The sequence below is a fragment of the Melanotaenia boesemani genome, chromosome 23, assembly GCF_017639745.1.
Source record: "Melanotaenia boesemani isolate fMelBoe1 chromosome 23, fMelBoe1.pri, whole genome shotgun sequence".
Taxonomy (NCBI): Eukaryota; Metazoa; Chordata; class Actinopteri; order Atheriniformes; family Melanotaeniidae; genus Melanotaenia; species Melanotaenia boesemani.
The window spans coordinates 12,020,663-12,041,035 of NC_055704.1; the positions used below are offsets into that span (position 1 = coordinate 12,020,663).

General features: G+C 40.5%; 1 protein-coding gene across 1 annotated transcript in view; it reads left to right on the plus strand.

Moving 5' to 3' along the window:
- Nucleotides 1–11,517, plus strand: part of LOC121634438 (cytidine monophosphate-N-acetylneuraminic acid hydroxylase-like) — a 28,003-nt gene extending 16,486 nt beyond the window's left edge. The window contains exons 6-15 of the mRNA XM_041977065.1: nt 425–505; nt 604–670; nt 815–896; nt 997–1,134; nt 5,636–5,771; nt 5,987–6,130; nt 7,575–7,749; nt 9,114–9,230; nt 10,651–10,766; nt 10,858–11,517. Coding sequence (XP_041832999.1) covers nt 425–505; nt 604–670; nt 815–896; nt 997–1,134; nt 5,636–5,771; nt 5,987–6,130; nt 7,575–7,749; nt 9,114–9,230; nt 10,651–10,766; nt 10,858–10,996 — 1,195 coding nt within the window. The 3' untranslated portion in view covers nt 10,997–11,517. The remainder of the gene's footprint in view (nt 1–424; nt 506–603; nt 671–814; nt 897–996; nt 1,135–5,635; nt 5,772–5,986; nt 6,131–7,574; nt 7,750–9,113; nt 9,231–10,650; nt 10,767–10,857) is intronic.
- The last annotated feature ends 8,856 nt before the right edge of the window (nt 11,518–20,373 follow it).

The window sequence follows — 20,373 nt, forward strand, 5'->3', positions numbered from 1 at the left end:
AAAACTGAGGTGATTGTCTTTGGAGCGAAAGAGAAACGATTAAAGGTCAACACAGAGCTTCAGTCTAAACACCTAAAAACCACCAACCAGGCCAGAAATCTGGGTGTATTGATGGACTCAGACCTTAACTTTGAAAAACACATGAAGGGAATTACAAAATTAACGTACTATCACCTTAAGAACATATCAAGGGCAAAAGATCTGATGTCTCAGCAGGACCTGGAAAAACTAGTCATTCATTCATTCATTCAGTTGAGTCACAGGTGTTTTTAATGTCACTGTTTACAGGGATGTTTTCTAGAAAATTTTATTTACTATCTATTCAATGGCCATTTTGATTACAAGCTAAAGTTAGTTTTAACTCAAGATGAACTTTAAAACTTGTTGGCATCAAACAACTAATAATATTCGGTGTCTCCTCCAGTTACCCCACTCTGAGAATCTTGTCAAAGAGGAGGCCAGATGCTCCTATATATGTTGGGGAAACATCCAGGCCAGTGTTTTGGTTAGTGGCACGATGACACTCTATTGAACACATAACATATATTAATCTATATGTGTTTCAAGCTACATTTATTCACATCATCTTCTTTATGCCAACAGGTATTTGGAGCAAAGCCAAGTCAAGCTGACCAATATTAATGTCGTTCCTTTTGGTGTTTGGCAAAACGTAAGATTCACATGTACTGAAGGGTGATTCAAGGGCTTCTTGATATTACAAAACAATTGGAATTATGCCACACTTAATATTTTTCTTTAAATAAATTGTTATAATGAGATTGTAAAGAAATTAATTTCTTTTTTAATCTTTCAGGTTGATGAACACCTGAGATTTATGATTCTGATGGATGGTGTGCATCCAGAAATGGACACGTGTATCATTGTTGACTATAAGGGTAGATTGTTTTCCTTTTCATTTAAAATAATATACCTGGAATTGGAGATAAAAAAAATAAATAAATAAAGTGAAAAAGTTTACAGTGCTTTTCATTGCAGGTCACATGATCCTCAACACCGTGGACTGCACTAGGCCAAATGGAGGCAGACTACCTCAAAATGTGGATTTGATGATGAGCGACTTTGCTGGCGGGGCATCAGGATTTCCTATGACCTTCTACCGGGGGAAATACAGTGGTGAGAATCTTAAACATATCACAAATTACACTAAAACAGCTACAACGATCTATGGATGGACATTTTCTTTGTGTGATGTGGAAACTTACGTTTCTTTTTGTTTTGTTTTAGTCATGAAATAGGAAAATGATAATGAGATTGGGCAATTCTACAAAAGATTAACAAACACAGACAGAGCCAGCTTAATTTACATTCCCAGAAAAGTTAGGGAAAGTCTCAAAAATACAATAAAGACAAATCTGTGATTTATTATCTCACTTGAACCATCATTTAACATATACAAGAACTAAATAAGATATTTTCAATGTCTTTATTAAACAGTTTCATTGCACTGAAAACATTTTAACTGATCTAAAAGCAAAAGAGATGTGAGAATAGAACAGAATAGAAAAATGTTGTCTGTCCCCGATAGTGACACAAAATCTTCTTTAACAGGGTTCCAACATACACAAACATCCCCATGTCGTACAATTAACCACTTTAAAAATCCCATGACTCGCATGACTTATACAAAATCAATGGAAATGTTAAAAACAGCAACCGACAAAGGGGAGTATTAAAAAAGTGCAATGTCTATTTCAGTTTGTACAAAATGGTTATTGCAGATGGGATGAAAGATTTTTTGTAGATGTTTTTCCAGGCCAGTGGGACATTATACCTTCTGCCTGATGGCAACAGTTGGAAGAAGTGGTACCGTTCAGAGAGGGGGGCGTGGGATGTCTATGCTGATGGCTTAGTGGGTAGAGTGGTCATCCTGTAGCCCAAGGGTTGCCGGTTCGATCCTGGCCCGGTTGAGCTCATGTCGAGGTGTCCCTGAGCAAGACACCAAACCCCTAATTGCTCCTGATGGGTCGTGGTTAGCACCTTGTATGGCAGCTTACGCCATCAGTGTGTGAATGTGTGTGTGAATGGGTGAATGTGACGTAAATGTAAAGCGCTTTGGATAAAAGTGCTATATAAGTACAGACCATTTACCATATAAAAAGTCCTCAGTTTCCTCATCAGGTGAAGGCGTTGCTGTGCTTTTGAAGATGGAGTCTGTATATTGTGTGAATGTGTATAAGTAGAAGGTGTTTATCTCGGTCCCAAGTTGTTTGAAGTACTCCACCTGCTCCACCATCTGTCTCTGGATGCTGAGTGGCTGGAAGAGAGGCAATGATGATGCTCTGCTTCCCCCTCCACAGCACAACTCCTTGGTCTTTCTGATATTGACTTCTAGTGAGTGGTCATCAAATGTTCTGACCAAATCTTAATGGTATTTAGCCAGAGCATTAGTGCCCGTCATGTGGGGCACCAGGGTCATGTTATGAGCATACATAATAAGGAGATGTTATTTGTGTATGCAGAGAAGAGGATGGGAGATAAAACACCACCTTGGGGGAGCCCCATGTGTTATACCAATGAGCTGGATATAAATCCATTTAAAAGTACCTGTTGCAGTCTGTCCTCTAAAAAATTCTTAATCCATAAAACCAGTGTTTGGTGGACCCCAGGTTCTAAAAGGCAGCACAGTAGGGTGTTTGTATTAACAGTGTTAAAAGCAGGCGAGAAATCCACAAATAAAAATCTGGTGTGTGGGTGTGCAGAGTCCAGATATTGCATGATATGCATGGACAGAGTACTGTGTGAAAGCAGTACAACACTGATGTTAGGGCTTTGTGTTGGCAAGGTAATTGGCTATCCAGAGTGTACCCTGCCTCTCGCCTGCCAATTGCTGGAATAGGCTCCAACTTCCCCGTGATCCTGAATTGGACTCAGCGATATAGTGGTGAATGTTTTTAAAGATTTTACAATCAGGAGATTGACAGGTGAGCGTTCACAAAAAGACTAAAGGCTGTTACATACCCTGCAAGAACAGAGAACTTTGTTCTTGACATCATTTTGTCCTCACAGCTCTGGTTGTAGAGTTCTGTTTTCTCCTTTATTTGATCAGATAAAACCTCACTGAGATTAGAAATCCCTTATCCTTTATTTCTTTTAACTTGTCCTGTCCAGCATAATAGCAAATAGAATGATGATGATCTGGCTGCTGTGTTGTGCTGAACAAATTTAATTTCCCAAGGGGCGCTTAATGGATATAAGACTCTTCTTGATAATCATATTTTGTATTAAAATTATTATTATGTATTTATTTATTTTGAATGACAGAATTTAAATATTATTACTGGACCTGCCTGGTGGGGACAGAAAAAGGACGTGGGAACAGAAATGAAAAGATGACGTTTTCACGCATCATTTATACACACAGGATATTATGTCTGTGCATTTCTCACAAACACCAGTGGTGAAGGCTTCATATCTGAAGCATGTGAACTATGCAAACTGTGGCATGTGAGCAGTGAACAAGAACTACACACACTTTATCCAAGTACAAAGCATATTATATGAAGACTAAATTATATATTCCACATCAGGGGTCCCTGATGCAACCCTTCTCCAGCACACTTGAATCAAATGGCCTGATTCCCTCATCCGCATGCCATTCAGCTCTGCAGAGGGACATTCATTTGATTCAAGTGTGTTGGAGAAGGGATGCATCAAAAAGTTGCAGGATAGTATTTCTTGAGGACTGGACGTGGGCACCCCTGCTCTACATGCATACTCAGTCATTTAAAATAAATGGGTGTGGCCAAACTTTTGACTACACATACATGGCCATTGATCCTGCTGCCAAATTATATAATAAAGGAAGAAACCACTGAAAGTCATTTCCTTAGGATTTAGAAAATTAGATTATGTGCTATGATTGCTGCCATGTAGATAATTTAATTCCAGATGATTTTTCTTGGTTAAGTACTTTCCTCAGCTACAGATACAATTTGATTAGACCCATAGTTTTTCCAAGGAAGGATGTGGCATTGTTCTCTAGTTTGTGCAATAACCAACATCTATAGCGCAAAAAATATATCAGGGGGTCTGGCAAAATCTAAATACAAGTATGTCACTGTATCCATCAATTTTCCCCTTAAACTGTATCACACAAGGAGGAAGGGATGCATTAAATATTTGCAGATACATGCTCGTCGCAGATAGACAGAAAGATATGAAGTTCTTATTTCTCGGCTTGCTTAGTCGAGAGCGTTAGGCAGTAGGATAAATAACTTCAGTGGTAATGTGAGGCATCAGGAAATAACTGAGGCAAGGATCACAGAAAACCTTCACATTTTACGATTTTTGTTTTAGCTTTCTCATTGAACATTTGCCAAAGCTTCATTTTAGCAACTTTTAGACATAAGGGATTGTCATGTGTTCATATTTGGTTACATTTGTGTGGTAATTTTCTCCAGATGCATGCTCGTCACAGATGGACAGAAAGACATGAAGTTCTAGATGAAACTAGTCAACATCTTAGCATCTTAACTGAGATGTCAGACATTTAAACATGAATCCAGACTGTTAACAGATGAAGGCGCAAAAGCCACCATTTGTGATGACCTGTAGGCGCATTGCATCTAGTATTGATAGAGAGGCAGAAATCAGGATTTTAGAGAGGCATATGCATCCTTAAGTACTTAAATACCTGGAGAAGAACTAGACTACAACTGTAGAATAAAGAGATGAAAAAATAAAGACTTGGAAATTAAGATAAAGACAAACAAAAGGAAGCAATAAAGAAAGTGAGAAACATTTCAAGTTTTTCAAATATGAGCCCCATCTTTCTCCGTTCCAGTTGCTGATAGCCCAACACTACAGCTCAGTGTTTTTCCTGTTACCATTTACTGTTGGTGCAATCACGTCATCATTTTCCTCCACAAAAGGATAACTAGCAATATGTAATTATAGAGCAGTTATTTCTGTTACTTATAAATTGATGCTAAAGGGGAACCTCATGTTGTTGTGAGGGGATTTTAACTGAGCTGCAATATGTGATGAGTTAGGAATAAGTTGTCAGTTCCTGTAAAAGCCTGCATGGAAATGTGAGCCTTCCAAATTATTGTGATTTGTGATTATCTGCATCTCTGCTTAGAGATCCTGTTATTCATCCTGTTATTCATTCTTGGGTGGCTTTGGCTCAGGAGAAAAGACCCTGTCTACATGTCGAAGTGTCCTTGGGCAAGACACTTAACCCCACACTGCTTCCTGATGTCCCGATAGGGGTGTGTGTGAATGAGTGAATGTGCTTTGAGTGGTCAAGCTGACTGGAAAAGTGCTATATAAGTTCAAGTCAATTTACCCCTTAAATCTTGTGTTGTTAAGGGAACTCCCATAGATATTTGACAGGGCCATCCACTGTATTAAACCTAAACAGGGTTTAAGGTCTTATCATCAACACAGATTCTACAATGCTTTGCTGATGTCAACAATCTAAACAACAATAGGACTAAGAGTGGAGGCAATGTTTCCTTATTTTTTCCTTATTCACCTATATAGTGCAAGAAAAGCTTGAATTGTCAGATATGATTGGAGCCAAGTGTAAGAAGAATCTAGAAACTCCTGATAAGTCACTTGTGTGCTGCACCCTTAAAATGACACAAATGGTGTGCATCTGTTTCTTTTGCAGACTCCTGGAAGGCAGAGTTCATTAAGACTGAGAGAAAGAAGCTACTGAACTACAAATCTATGCTGGTGAAATCCCTGCAGCCGAGGATCTACTGCCCTTTTGCTGGTTATTTTGTGGAGGCTCATCCGTCAGACAAGTTAGTTTGCCAACTAGTTTGTAGAGTTTGTATAGAGGGGTTGGCTAGGGTCTGTGTAATATCAATGACTGATAAAGTAAAACCAAATAAAAGAGGCAAAATGACATTTACACTGTTTTTACCAGCTTAGCACAAACAGGTCATATGTCAAGAGGTATCAAAAGGCTGATTCTTTCTAAAAGTTTCTATATTTCCTTGTCTTTACTCTGTAAAAGGTACATTAAGGACACAAATGTTAAAAACCATGCAGAGAACCTCAATGCACTCATCAATAAGCTTGCACTGGACATCAAGACGTGGACGCCTAAGCCAGGGGCTGTGCTGGACCTCGCCCTCGCTCTGAAAGACCCAACTAACAGGTTGATGACAGCTCAAAAACTGCTTCTGTATTCTACATTTTGTCCAAAATGGTAGAGGAAAAAACACTTTGTACTCTGTACAAGTCAGGTTTTGATATAGAGTTAAGCCACTGATTTCCCTGCTTGCTTAGTAGAGAGCGTTAGGCAGTAGGATAAATAACTTCAGTGGTAATGTGAGGTATTAGGAAATAACTCAGAGGCAAGGTACTGCCAGGTGCAACCTCTTATGTTGGACAGTAGGTGTGCAGCCTGCCTTCCTATTTCAGGCTTTCCACTCTAAAATAGGTCTGGAGTACAGGAATTCTAACTTTTGTAGTGGATTTGGAGAGAGATCATCAGGAAGCTAGATACAAAAAGAAGCTAAGTGGCTAACAAAGCACAGTCAAACTGATCAATGAGTCAACCTAAAGAGGCTAAAAAATGTATAACAGCACAAAGTATGTGGCCTTTTTTTAGGCTTAACTAAGGCATTTTAAACCCTAGCCAGTAAGTTTGTATTTCTGATCTCAGCCAACCAGGAACTAACATTGTCATTGTAAAATGCTGTGTGTAAGTGTAACCATGGCAACCAGCCAAATGGTATCCATAGAGGTGAAAAGGATGTTGTATAAAAACTGTAATTTGGCCTTTACGATTATAATTGTTTTTCTACTCGTAACCTTGTAATGTCATAGCATTAAACCAACCAAGAAATGGATAAAAGTGAAAGCAGTGGGCCGAGCCCTGGGTGCCATCCACCCTTCCAGTTTACCTTTTTACGGGGACTTTGTGGCTTGTTAAACCAAATACTTGAACATGTCGTAATGATTGAAGAGCTTCTTACATTTTCATCACATATTAAAGTGATTTTTTTCTTTTCATAGCTACCACCTCTAGGAAATACTGGGAGTAAACCAGCTTATAAGTTTCCCGCCTTGTACTTGTTCACTCACTAAAAGTTCACGTTGATTCTATAAAAAAAAATTAAAACAAAAAAATTAAAAATAAAAAACATGAGAAGACTTGTCAAAAATCTCATTTCCAGTTGCTGCAGTGTAGTTTTCAACCTGTGAATGAAAGTGCTTTTCCTCAAGTTAAACACTAGGGGGCACCATGTGTATATTAAATTAAACATGGATAATCCAGTATGTGAAAATTCCATTTCATTTAACTTTGACATTTTCTGACATTCAAATTATGACAGGCATAGATGTTTTTCTTTTCTACTGAGTTAAGCTGAGACTTAGAATTTCATTATGCTATTTCACAGTGGAATACAAACCATGAAGAACAACAATTTGTACAGACAGTGTAAAAGGAGCTAAAATATTATTTAAACCAGCTAAACTGACTTGAAACATCCAGAAAATAAAAAAGAAATGTATTTGACCTGTACAAATATAATTAGCCATTAACCATGTAAGTTCAACATATACTTTTTTCCTTTTTCTATGTCCGATCACAGCGAGGCCATCACTAACCCCCCAGCCAATACAAAAATCTACAAGGACAGCTGGGAGTTTGAGTTGTATGTGGATGAACTGAACAGCGCCATCGGCTGTGAGATATTTAAATATCATAGTTGGATCCAGTTTTATTACACTTGGGCAGGCTTTCAAAATTACAACCTTGTTGTGCGGGTAAATATACTTCATAAAAAAAGTTGCCACTGGTTTTCTTCAGCATCTGTCGCAGAAGCTTTTGGCTCTTCCTTGGAATAAACTTTCCTGAGTGCTTCAGCATAATGTCTGAGCTTTGGTGGTGCATGCTTGATTATTTCTCTTTTTTTCTTTTCTTTTTTAAAGTTTCATTGTGGCATAATGGATATGTGGCACTAAACCCCAACCCCACTTGTTTCTCTGACTATGTAAAATGGTTTAAATCAATGTTTGCTTTCTCAACACGCATGTTGTCTGTAAAGTCTAATAAATCCACCAAAATACCTACAATCTAAATCAATGACATGATCTACAAAGAACTAGAAAATATCAAACCACCACTTGTTAATTTTATACTTCGTTTATTGTTATTTCTTCTTTGTAGAAATAAAATTCCCAAACAAGGTTTCTTTTGCTCTGTAAGACTGAAAGGGTCATTTTAGTAATGTAATTAATCATGACTTAGACTAGAAGAATATGATCTAATAAATAATAATAATTATCATTTAATTTTATCTCAGTGAACAAAACTTTAAATAGAGGTGGAGATGTGGAATGTGTGGAATTTACCTGCTGAAGAACAACTGATCCCTTTACTATAAAAAAGAGTAATTATTTGAGGTGGGAGCATTTTAAAAGATATGTTGGATCTAACCAGCTCAAGTTTTGACATCATGTGACCTTACTGTTACTTTGTCATATTTTCTTAACCTTCATCTAACTGTTCCTGTCTATCTTCACTCTGTGTTCAAATTGAAAACATAAATTAAATTAATTTATCTGCATTAAAATACTCCAGTTAAAGAGAACATTATACTGTGGTATAAGAACAAACCTGGAATATTAACAGTTTCCACTGACCTGAAGTTAATATCTGCATCTCATGGGACCATTGCTGATCCCCCTGCTCTTCTTATATGAACAGTTAAAGATAAAAAAAATGCACTCAAATATCAGATGTTGAGAGACAATTAAGTAATGTTCTTATAATTATGTTAAGTGCCAGTTCAGGTAATAAATTTAAATGTTTGGTCTATATGCATCAACTTCTTGGATTGATGCATCAGTCTTCCAAAATTTGAATGGAAGAAAGAAGTTTATGTTTTTAAAAAAAAACTGAATCACAGATTTTAAACCATGAGCAGAATTACAGCTCCTTCAGCTGGTCGTACTTCAGCCCCTGTTGCAGAGTTAATCCCTTACAATGGGGGTTGGGTATTAGCTGACAACTGTGCTCTGATTTCCTCTAGCTATGGCTAATATAACTACAAAGTCCTTATCTTTTCTCTTGGATATCTCGCTTTTATTGATTGTAAATGTCTTTCATTGCCAATTTATTCATTTAGGTGATTGAAACTGATGACGACTTTGAACCCCTCACTGATGGTTACGACTATCTGGTGGACTTTTTGGACCTGTCATTCCCATCCAGTAGGCCTGACAGAGAACACTCCTATCTAGAGGTGAGTCAACTGTATTATTTTCACTTCATTAACCAATGATTTATTAAAAGGTTCTGTGCAATCAAGAGATGTAAACTACCCAGCAGATCTCCAAATATCCTCTGTTGAGATGAAAGAACCTCCAGGAAGGAACATTACTCAACCAATCTGCTTTTAAAGCTTTGTCCATACAATGCTTTTATATATATAACTTTGTAAATAACCGTGAGATAATTAGTAATAATGCTAATTTCACTAACATCAGATATGAGAATAACTTCAGTCCTGGCTGCTGAACAGACGTAACTACAAATATACTGCTGGTGTCACAACTAGCAATGTGAACATAGCACATGGAAATCATGAACAGGGGCGGAGCCAAGGGGTGGCCATGACAATCAAATGATAAAGGGGGAATGGAAAAAATACTTCTATAGCCTAATCAATCTCATGAATCATATAGGAGTGAGTAAAATAGTAAATAATTGCAAAATTGTTTGACTCCTAGAAAATTTAATTAAAAATGTGAAATAAAATTAAATCAGAAGTATATTTCATTTAGGAGTGTGAGGGATTGAGGCCAAGGATGAAGAGAGCACAGGAGGTTTTATTTTAAGAAAAAGTCATTTGACATTTAACAAAAAAAAAAATACAAATTCCAAAGTAAAAGTTCTGGGCCCATAAAAGAGGTCAAATAAACAGAACATCAACTGAAAACGAATTGACCTAACAAACTGACACACAAAGGAAACTATATACTCTGGCTGATCAGACCATTTTGACACAAGAGGGAAACATAACTTTCTTCAACTAACTTCATAAACTTAACTAATTCACAACAGAACTTCAACAATGTAGACTCTGAACTTATTTTGAAACAGAAATCTATATAATAATTCTACATAAAGAATAAACAAAGTAATACAAAACAATAGAAAATCTAAACCCCTCTCCCACTATCTTGTTGTGAGATGGATGAGTCCAATTAGGCTGCAGCCTCTCAAAGGAGATCCACCTCAGCTGGGACTCTCTTAGCAGGCTTGGGCCTCCCACAGAGTAACTTCCCCAGGAACTAGTAACTCAAGAGAAAATGCATATTAACTGAAAGTAAACCAAAATAAATAGGTGACAAGAATGAGTCAACTAAAAGTGTGCACCAATTAATTAACCACCCCACCAAACCTGCTAAGAAAAATGTGAAATATAAAAAAATGGTAAATATTACAAATATAATGTGTATTGAATTAACTGAAATTAAGAAAAAGGTGGCTGCCTAGGCGGCCATCACAAGGTGTACATTAGATATAAAATAAAATAAAATGGAAAAAAAAAAAAAAAACAATAGATCCCTATTAAGATTTCCTGGGTGCATAACTGGTCATCAGTTTGAGTAAATCATGAAAACAAATAGAGAACCAATGTTTTTATCTCCTCTTTTAAGATTAAGAACAGGGTTGGGGTGATGAGGTCCGTGGTGCTGCATGGCCGCCTCTGGGATGATCTGTACATCGGCTTTCAGAACCGCATCAGCCGAGACCCGGACATTTACCACCACAAGTACATGCACACACAATTCATTTATGGAACAAAATATCCATTGTTTTCAATTTTGTGTTTTGTACATGTTCTGAGGTGTTTTTTATTCCAGGTTCTGGAATCACTTCCAGATAGAGCTACCACTTTGCAAGCCAGACTGGGACCAGTTTCTGCAGCAGGTGACCCCCATCCAGGACACAGAGACAGCGTATGATGAGTCTGGGATATTGAGCTACTGTACCGTGTTATAGATGTGCAATGTGCATTTAAGATGATGTGATGTCCTTAAATTTGAAACTACTTATATTTTTAAGCTGGTTACTGTTCCCAAAAGGTGGGGGGTGCTGTGTGTAATAATTTAGGAAATCTTAATAATGACTAATTTATTCACAATTGAACATAGAAAACAGATCAAATGTTGAAAGTTATAAGTGATAGGGAGCCATACCGTTTAAGGCTTTAAAAACAAGTAATAAAATTTTGTACTAAGTCTTAAAAATGATGCCAGAGCAGTTAGGTTTAGGAATAACTGCCAGTGCCAGTTAACCTATCATTTCCTCCCTGTAAGCAACCGAGCAGACAGACAAATAACTTCCTTGTCGATCAGGAAATGGCTTCATCATAGATGAAGGTCTCTTAGCAACATATTAGAGATGACAATTTTTTCTATTATAAAAATGTGATAAGTAATGGGTTTGCCATATAGAGTATCAGAATAAACACTACATATTCTAAAACTGTAAACCTTGTGGATGGGATAGAAATGCTTGGAAATTTTTAGACCACCTAAAGGGAAAGCTATTGACCACAATTTACTCCACAACATTAGAAACTACTGTTCACGAGAAATTGTAATATGCATCTGTAATAGCACTCAAGAGTGCCTGGATTTACTGAGACACAGAACTTTAGGATCAAGAAGTGTGTGTGTGTGTGTCTTGTGGACTTCTTTTGGAATAAAAAGACTGGATTTATATTTGCATAGGAGGTGTTTTGCCAAATCCCCACGCAAGTTGTTAAATTTGGAACAATAAATAAGTTATCAAAAAGTTTGGTTTTGACATAATTTATGTGTAATTATTTCTACTTAGAATGTCCTTCATAAATTAAATGGTTGTCCCAAAGTAAACAACAAATGCATATAAGTGATACTGTTCTTTGTGCAGACTAGAAATCATTCTTTGTGTACTAGAATAAGAAAATGCAGATCACACAATTTCCATTCTAATTTTAATTTTAAAGCTAAACATGTTTTCAGTAAAGTTAACTGTTATTTATTATATATATATTGGCTGATTTGTGGATCGTGCGTCAGCTGACTCTTCCTCGGTCAGAAGGATAGACGGACTCCAGTAGAATGGTTCAGTTGCATTTAATGCAGAAGATTCAGTAGGTGGGGGTGTGTGTGTGTGGGTGTGCGTGTGGTTATCTGGAACAGAGAAACAAGTAGGCACCTCAATAAAAAGCAGTACCACATCAATACAAAGGATTTGACCTGCAGTAACACTGAATACCCTAGAGGGAGCTCTAACGCCACAAATGAAATGCCGTGGAAAACCCCCACAGGTTAAATACACCAAACGAATAAAGGTAACAGTTGAAATACCTTTACAAACATACGGCAATGCTTGACACCACATTAAATAATGATTTATAAGTGCACATGTAGTGCAGCCGCAGATTGTAGCAAGAACGAGTGGCTATGCAAATCATTAGGACTAAAGAATAAATACATTTTTTTCTCCTGTAAACCTGTACTCACATGAGTAGGAACGCACACAGAACTCAAAAACACACAGGAGTAACTTAGGGTGGGCCCGAATGGCGATCTGTACTCGGTTAATGTTGCACGTATACTGTAAAGACTGTCGGACAGTAAAACTAAACTTAATTCGCTATAATTGAGCTGAACTACAATAGGACAGGGGAATTCTGGGTAACGTAGTCCCTGTTAGTCCACAGACTTTTAACATTAACCAATTAGATTTCACAGTTTATTTAAATATTTCATGTCCTCCAAAAGATAAGGGAGTTCATCTTAAAACCTTCAGAACATTTTTCCTCAAAGGACTTTCTGTTATATTTAATGGTAAGACACTGGCTTGAACAAATCACATACTTAATAAAAGTGTGTATTTATCTGTCCATTCATCCATTGGCTATATCAGCACATTCCACTGTAGGACAGCAGAAAGCCTGGAGCCTATCCCAGCTGCTATTAGGCAAGAAACATACAATATGGACAGGTGTGTGGACTGACGGAGACCGGCTTGAGCTGGGAGACATGGAAAACAGGGTGGAGGCTCATGGAGCGTGGCAGCCACAGCTTCACGACTGCCGGGCTCCGAACCTCCAGGACTTCAAAAGGGCCTAGGAACCGGGGAGACAGCTTGCGTGAGTCCGTGTGCAGGGGCACGTACCTGGAGGACAGCCAGACCTGCTGCCCAACACGGTACGGAGGCGCGGGGACCCTGCGCCTATCCGCACCCCGGCGGTTCCTGACCGAGGTCCGCACCAGGGCTGCCTTGGTGGCCCGCCACAGCCGGCGACATAGACCCAGGTGATGTTGGACGGAGGGAACAGCGAGCTCAGCCTCCTGGTCCGGGAAGAGAGGCGGTTGATACCCCAGGGAGGCCTCGAAGGGGGAGAGACCTGTGGCGGAGGAGACATGTGAAATGTGGGCGTACTCCACCCAGCACAGGTGGCTGCTCCAGGCCGAGGGGTTGTCGGCAGCCACGCAGCGCAGGGCGGACTCCAACTCTTGGTTAAGGCGTTCTGCTTGACCGTTGGTCTGAGGGTGGAACCCCGAACTCAGGCTGACGGTTGCCCCAAGCTCGAAGCAGAACGCCTTCCAGACCCGTGACACGAACTGGGGCCCTCGGTCAGAAACGATGTCCACAGGGATGCCATGGAGACGGAAGACATGAACAGACATGATGTCCACGGTTTCCAAAGCAGTGGGCAATTTGGGGAGCGCCACGAAATGAGCTGCTTTGGAAAAGCGGTCAATGATGGTCAAGATGGTAGTGTTACCTCCGGACGGAGGGAGGCCGGTAACGAAATCCAATGCTATGTGGGACCAGGGTCGTCCGGGAATGGGGAGAGGCCGGAGTAGACCAGCGGGAGCCTGGGAGGACGTCTTTCCCAGGGCACAGACAGGACAAGCGGCCACAAACTCCCGGACGTCTTTTTCCAGGGTTGGCCACCAGAACCGCGGCCTGATGAGGACCGCTGTGCGTGCGCGGCCAGAGTGGCAGGCAACCCGGGATGAATGTCCCCATTCAAGAACCTGAGAGCGGACTTGGTCAGGAACAAAGAGTCTGTTAGGCGGACCGGTACCTGGGTCTGGATGCGCTCGCTGGGCTTCCCGGACGTTTTGTTCCACCTCCCATGTTACGGCAGCCACAACACAGGACGCAGGCAGGATGGTGTCTGGATCTGAGGACCGGCCACCGGAGCTGAACTGGCGTGACAGGGCATCGGGTTTGACGTTCTTGGACCCAGGCCTGTAGGTCAAAGAGAAGTTAAATCGGCCGAAGAATAAAGCCCACCTGGCCTGACGGGAATTCAGCCGCTTGGCCGACTGGATGTACTCAAGGTTGCGGTGATCCGTCCACACGATGAAGGGTTGAGCTGCTCCCTCCAGCCAGTGGCGCCACTCCTCCAGCGCAAACTTAACGGCCAGCAGCTCGCGTTCCCCCACGTCGTAGTTGCGTTCGACTGGGGTGAGGCGCCGGGAAAAGAAGGCACATGGGTGTAATTCGCCCATCTGTTCCGAGCGCTGGGATAGTACCGCCCCCACCCCGGAATCAGAGGTGTCCACCTCGACCACGAACTGTCGGGAAGGGTCTGGCTGAGTGAGGACCGGAGCCGAGGCGAAACGCGCCTTAAGGTTCTGAAAAGCGGACGCCGCACTGTCTGACCAATGGAACGGAGTCTTGGGAGAAGTCAGTTTCGTAAGGGGGGCTGCCACCAGGCTGAAGTTTTTAATGAAGCGGCGGTAGAAATTTGCAAAACCCAAGCAGCTCTGCAGAGATTTAACAGAGTCCGGTGTGGGCCAGTCCAATACAGCCTGAACCTTTGCCTGGTCTGCCTTCATCTGCCCGCTCGCGAAGACGTAGCCCAAGAAGCCGACGGTGTCTGAGTGGAACTGACACTTCTCCGCCTTCACATACAGTTTATTTTCGAGGAGTCTCTGGAGAATCAAACGGACGTGCTTCTTGTGTTCGGACTGGGTCTGTGAGTAGATCAGAATGTCGTCGAGATAGACGAAAACAAAACGGTTGAGGAAGTCCCGGAGCACGTCATTGACTAGGGCTTGGAATACCGCCGGGGCGTTGGTTAGGCCCAAGTGGGGAACCGGGCAGGAGCTCTATGGCGCAGTCATAGGATCTGTGGGAAGGCAGAGAGGACGCTTTGAGTTTACTGAATACCTCGGCCAGGTCATGGTAATCGGTCGGGACTGAGGTCAGATCAGGGGCTTCTGCTCTGCTGGAGTTTATGTCGGCTGGGAGTACGGCTGATCGAAGGCAGGACTGGTGACATTCCTCACTCCAATCCATGATGGTTCGGGAGGTCCAGTTGATGTGAGGGTTGTGGAGAGACAACCAGGGATGACCGAGCACCAGCGGGGATTCGGGGGCTAAAATCAACTTGAACTCGATTACTTCAGTGTGGTTTTCAGAGAGTTTTAATTTTATGGGTGCAGTGGTGTGCGTTACCTGGGCGAGGGTGCGACCATCCAAGGCCTTGGCTGTTATGGGTTGTACTAGCGGTACCTGAGGGATCTGGGCTTCCTCAGCCAGGCGGATGTCCAGAAAACTGTCCTCTGCTCCTGAGTCGATTAAGGCCTGTACGGTGAGGGATTGATCTGAAAAGGTCAGTGTTGCCGGGATCTGGGTCTTTGTCTGGGTCTGGCCCGTCAGAAACCCGACCTGAACTGACGGGCCTGGTCTTTTGGCCAAACGGGACTGGCGGCTTGAAAATGCCCTTCTTTCCCACAATACAGGCACGCTCCTGCTTGTAGCCGTCTCTGCCTCTCCGTCGGGGTCAGGTGTGTGCGACCCACCTGCATGGGTTTGGCGGCCGAGACAGGGAGGAAGTCCGGAGATGGTTCAGGTGAGGAAGAAGGAAACCACCGTGGAGTCAGACCTGGGCGAGGACTACGGCGTTCCCGGGACCTTTCCCGGAGGCGATTATCCAGACGGGTGGCTAGGTCTATCAGGGAATCCAGAGTCGCCGAGAGGTCCAGAGTCCCCAGTTCGTCCTTCAAGGTATCTGTCAGACAGTGTAAAAAATGATCCATTAATGCAGCAGAGTTCTACCCAGAGTCGGCAGCCAGCGTCCTGAACTCCACCGAGAATTCAGCCACGCTCTGGCTTCCTTGACGCATTGACATGAGGCGCTTGGCCGTCTCACGGCCCCGAACTGGACCATCAAACACCTTTAATAAGTCGGCTGTAAAAGCCTGCAGGGAGAGAGTTTGGAGGGGCGTGGTCTCTAGATACGCTTCTGCCCATGTAAGTGCCCTGGAAGTAAACAGACCAATGATATATGATACCTTTGAGCGGTCGGAAGAGTATGTGAGTGGTTTCTGGTCGAAGATTAGAGTACATTGGAGAAGGAATCCTCTGCATGTCCCCAACTCGCCAGAAAACGGTCTGGGATCCGGAATGTGTACTTCCCGCACCGGAGTGGGCGGAGTCGGCACGGGAACAGGCTGAGATGCTGTGGGGATTGAAGACTGAGAAAGCTGATTAAACAAGGCTGACAAAGATCTGGAAATGTCGTCCAATTGTTTCTGCAAGGCGAGTTGTCCTTCTCCTAGAGACCGGAGTACCTGCGAGTGTTGACCCAAGAGATTTCCGTGTGCGGACACAGCATGATGTAGGTCGCTTCCGGGTTAGGCTTTCTTGGCGGCTGATGCGGCTTGCTCCAAAGGATCCATGTTTGGTGGCTGGATTATTCTGTCAGGGTTGGTGGTATGGATCCAAGGAGATGAGCGCTTGGAGAATGATTAAAGAATACTTTATTCGGAGTGAACAGTGAAATGTGCAGGGTTCGCTGGACGGCGGGCTGGAGCGGGCAGACAGGATTTCCTCGTGGCACGGATGAGGTTCAGGTACGTTTCTTTGGAGAGAGATGGTACAGGTTAGGTTAACTCAAACACAATAAGACCAGGATAATGTGCGCGACTGGTTACCACGATGAGTAGTATAATCCAGCGATGACTGGAGGTCCGGGTGAGGTTTATATGGGGATGAGAATGATGACTTGATGTTCTCCAGCTGCGCCTTCCAAACAGCGATGATGATTGGCAATACAAATATGGTCAGCAGGAAGCGGTAATGAGCATGGGCCATGACAATTGCAAGCTAACAACCCAGTCCAAGCTTTCCTTCTGATAGAAGTAATTGTGTTTTTGCAAAGGACAAGATGCAACCCATATCAGTAAGCATCTTAACCTAGTATCATTCCAAAAATACCTTCAATTTGTTAACCTGTATGCTGCGAGCTTCATACACTTGACTTAATATTTAATTTTTGATAAATGTAATTTTTAATGACATGCTGTAAAAAAAAGTTATGATTCTGTCATGTCCAGTGGTGAAAATCCCATTTCATTTTTGGGGTGGACAATAAACAGTAACATTTTTATCCATGTACTTCCAACAGATTCTGAAAGCTGAGAAGCACAGCTTTGCACTGATATATGACACATTATGGTAGGCACCGCTTATATATTGTACATCAGCAAACACCACCTGTAGCTGTAATGTGTAATTGCCAGGTGATGCCTGCTGTCTTGTCTGCTTAGATGACTGTATCATAAAATCCAAGGAATTTAAAAGCCATACTCACCCTTTATCTACCAGCATTTAGTAACAGCTCTGATCTATAGCTTAAACTGACAAATGCTCTCCCCCTCTCCTCTGGACAATTTCATCGCTTTATTAAATTTGGAAAACCTGTAGAAGAGCATGGAAATTTATTCAGAATATAAATATGTAAGTTGCATGATGTATCCAAGAGTTTTTAATGTGAACACAAATCCATCTTGACTCACAGATAAAATTAAAAACTAATACTACAGTTCATAGCATTTTTTTCCCCTGAATGTAGAGAGGAAGGCCAATGCTGGCCTTTAGTGCAGGATCACCACCTGTCCTGCAGGTTTTAGACATTTCCCTGTTTCTTTAATGACCCTTTAATAATTTGACTCAAGTGTATTGCAGCAGGTAAACATGAAAAGTCTGCAGGACAGTGGTTCAACAGGTTCACATTTTGGTGATGCCTGCACTAGTGTAAACACTTTTAAATCCATGTAAAAACACTTTTTTCTTATGCGCCTATGCATGAAATCTCCATGGTAACTTTAAGCCTAATCTGCTCTTAATAATTTTAATTTAGGATTTTATTGTGATTTTTTTTCTATTGGTTGCTGCATTTTACTACTCTTTAATACTTTATTGCATCACTTGTAATGCTTTTAATGTTTTTATGTAAAGCACTTAGAATTGTCTTGTACCTGTACATGAAATGTGCTATACAAATACCTTGCCAAATAAATTAGGAAAATCTTTTTTTAAAAGGGCTTGAGATGAGTAAAGAAAATATTAATTTTTAAACTAATTTATACTTGCAGGCCCAACAACTATTCCTTACATGACATGTCTACATACATATCTAACAAACAGACCCAGTAAAACCACATTGAACATTACTATATTTTTGTTTAAAAAAAAAAAAAAAAAAAAAAAATATATATATATATATATATATATATATATATATATATATATATAGTGTGTGTGTGTGTGTGTGTGTATGTATGTGTGTTTACACAATATATACATAAATTATGTATATATTTATATTTTGTGTTTACACATGGTGTGGTGGGGGGGCAACTTTATTGAAGGGTGGGGGATCATGTCCCTTGTGTTCCCCCCAGTACTTCTGTGATCTGTGATGGCTTAACCCCCACAATGGTAATGTTTTACATTTTTTTTTCATTATACATTTATTTGCAGATAAATATTAAACAGTATTTGTATTCATGAGAGAGACCATGATGGGTGTGTTTTTAAATTGCTATGTTATATAGTGTGTGAAGACCTGTTTTACTTTAATATGCATACATTTTTTTCATCATGTAAAGCACTTTGAGTTGCCTTTGGCAAGAAAAACGCTTTATAAATAAGGTTTGATGTGAAATGATTAGCAGCTGCACTTTAATTAACCACTGAACAGCCACTGACAGAACAAGACAAATCTATTTTCAATAAATATAAATTCATGAAAAAATATAGAGGCAAACATTCCACTCTTGGAATAGCTTGAATAATGAGACATCTACACATAACACACATTAAGTTATTTATTTGATGGTGTACAAGGTGTCCTACTTAACAGACATTTAAGATGACTATGAATTGTCTTCATTTTTATTTAACTATAATAACGTGCAAATATAACGTTAACTCTGTACATTTAAATAGTTTCTACAAGCTTTAAATGTCCAACATTTACCTAACTTTCCGTTTCTCCACTCTAACCAAAGATGCCTCTTTTTAAATTCCGCTACCTGACTCTCACTCCACAAGACCCTTTTTCTGCTGCTTTTGCTGCATCATCTTCTTCCTCTCTTTCACCACTCTTTAATTTGCGGTTGTCTAGCAACCAGCTCACAGTTTTGCTGAGTATTGCTGTAGTTGCAGAAGTTGGGTTGGCTGCAGTCACAGGTTGACCACATGCAGATATCTACAGCCTTTCTTGTGACCCCCATCTGCTTGTGCCCTAAAAAACAGGAAGATGAAGACACTACACAGGCAAGCAGGGGATTTCATCTGGACTCCGGTTAACTTAGACATTTCCTTTAAGTCTAACATTCCACATGTTGTTTTACCAGCAGACACAATTTATCAGCCCCTACATGTTCTTCTCACTCACCCCATATGAAGAGTCTCGTTGTTGCTTAAGCACACTAGCACGCTGTTAGTAAGTATATGAGCTTAAAGATAAAAGATATTTAATTTGATTAACAGAGTAAGAATAGAAATGAAAATAAGTAGCACATTTAAATAATTCCTTGATGAGTATCCCAATAAATTAATTTACACATAGTTGGACACAATTACTAAAGTAACAAGTTTTTACCTTAAAACCATCTTTAGCATATATTCACTGCTCCTTCACAAGTTGATAAAATTACATTTTATTAATTGTGGAAAAACGCTATGAACTACTGTAATGTTTTGTACCCATAATGCATTGCAAAATACAGTCAAACTCAGTAAAATGTCAGACCAAGTAAATGTAAAATTTGACTGTTGAAACCAACTATTTTTTACAGTGTATACGTTGAGCAAATAAAAAAGTGCAAAAACAGGGACCAACTTTCAAGGGATACTCATTTGTAGTGCTGCAACCCCTTTCAGTCTTAATTTAGCTTTAAAAGAGACCGAATTATACTTGTTTGATATTCAATTAATCAATAATAATTGATCATAGTGATAATTTTATCTTTAAGTTAAGTTAAGCCTTCCAGTCTCTACACAGTTCATATTTTATATGAACATAAACATTTTAGTATTGATTAATTATCATTTTGTGTTTCGTATAAAAT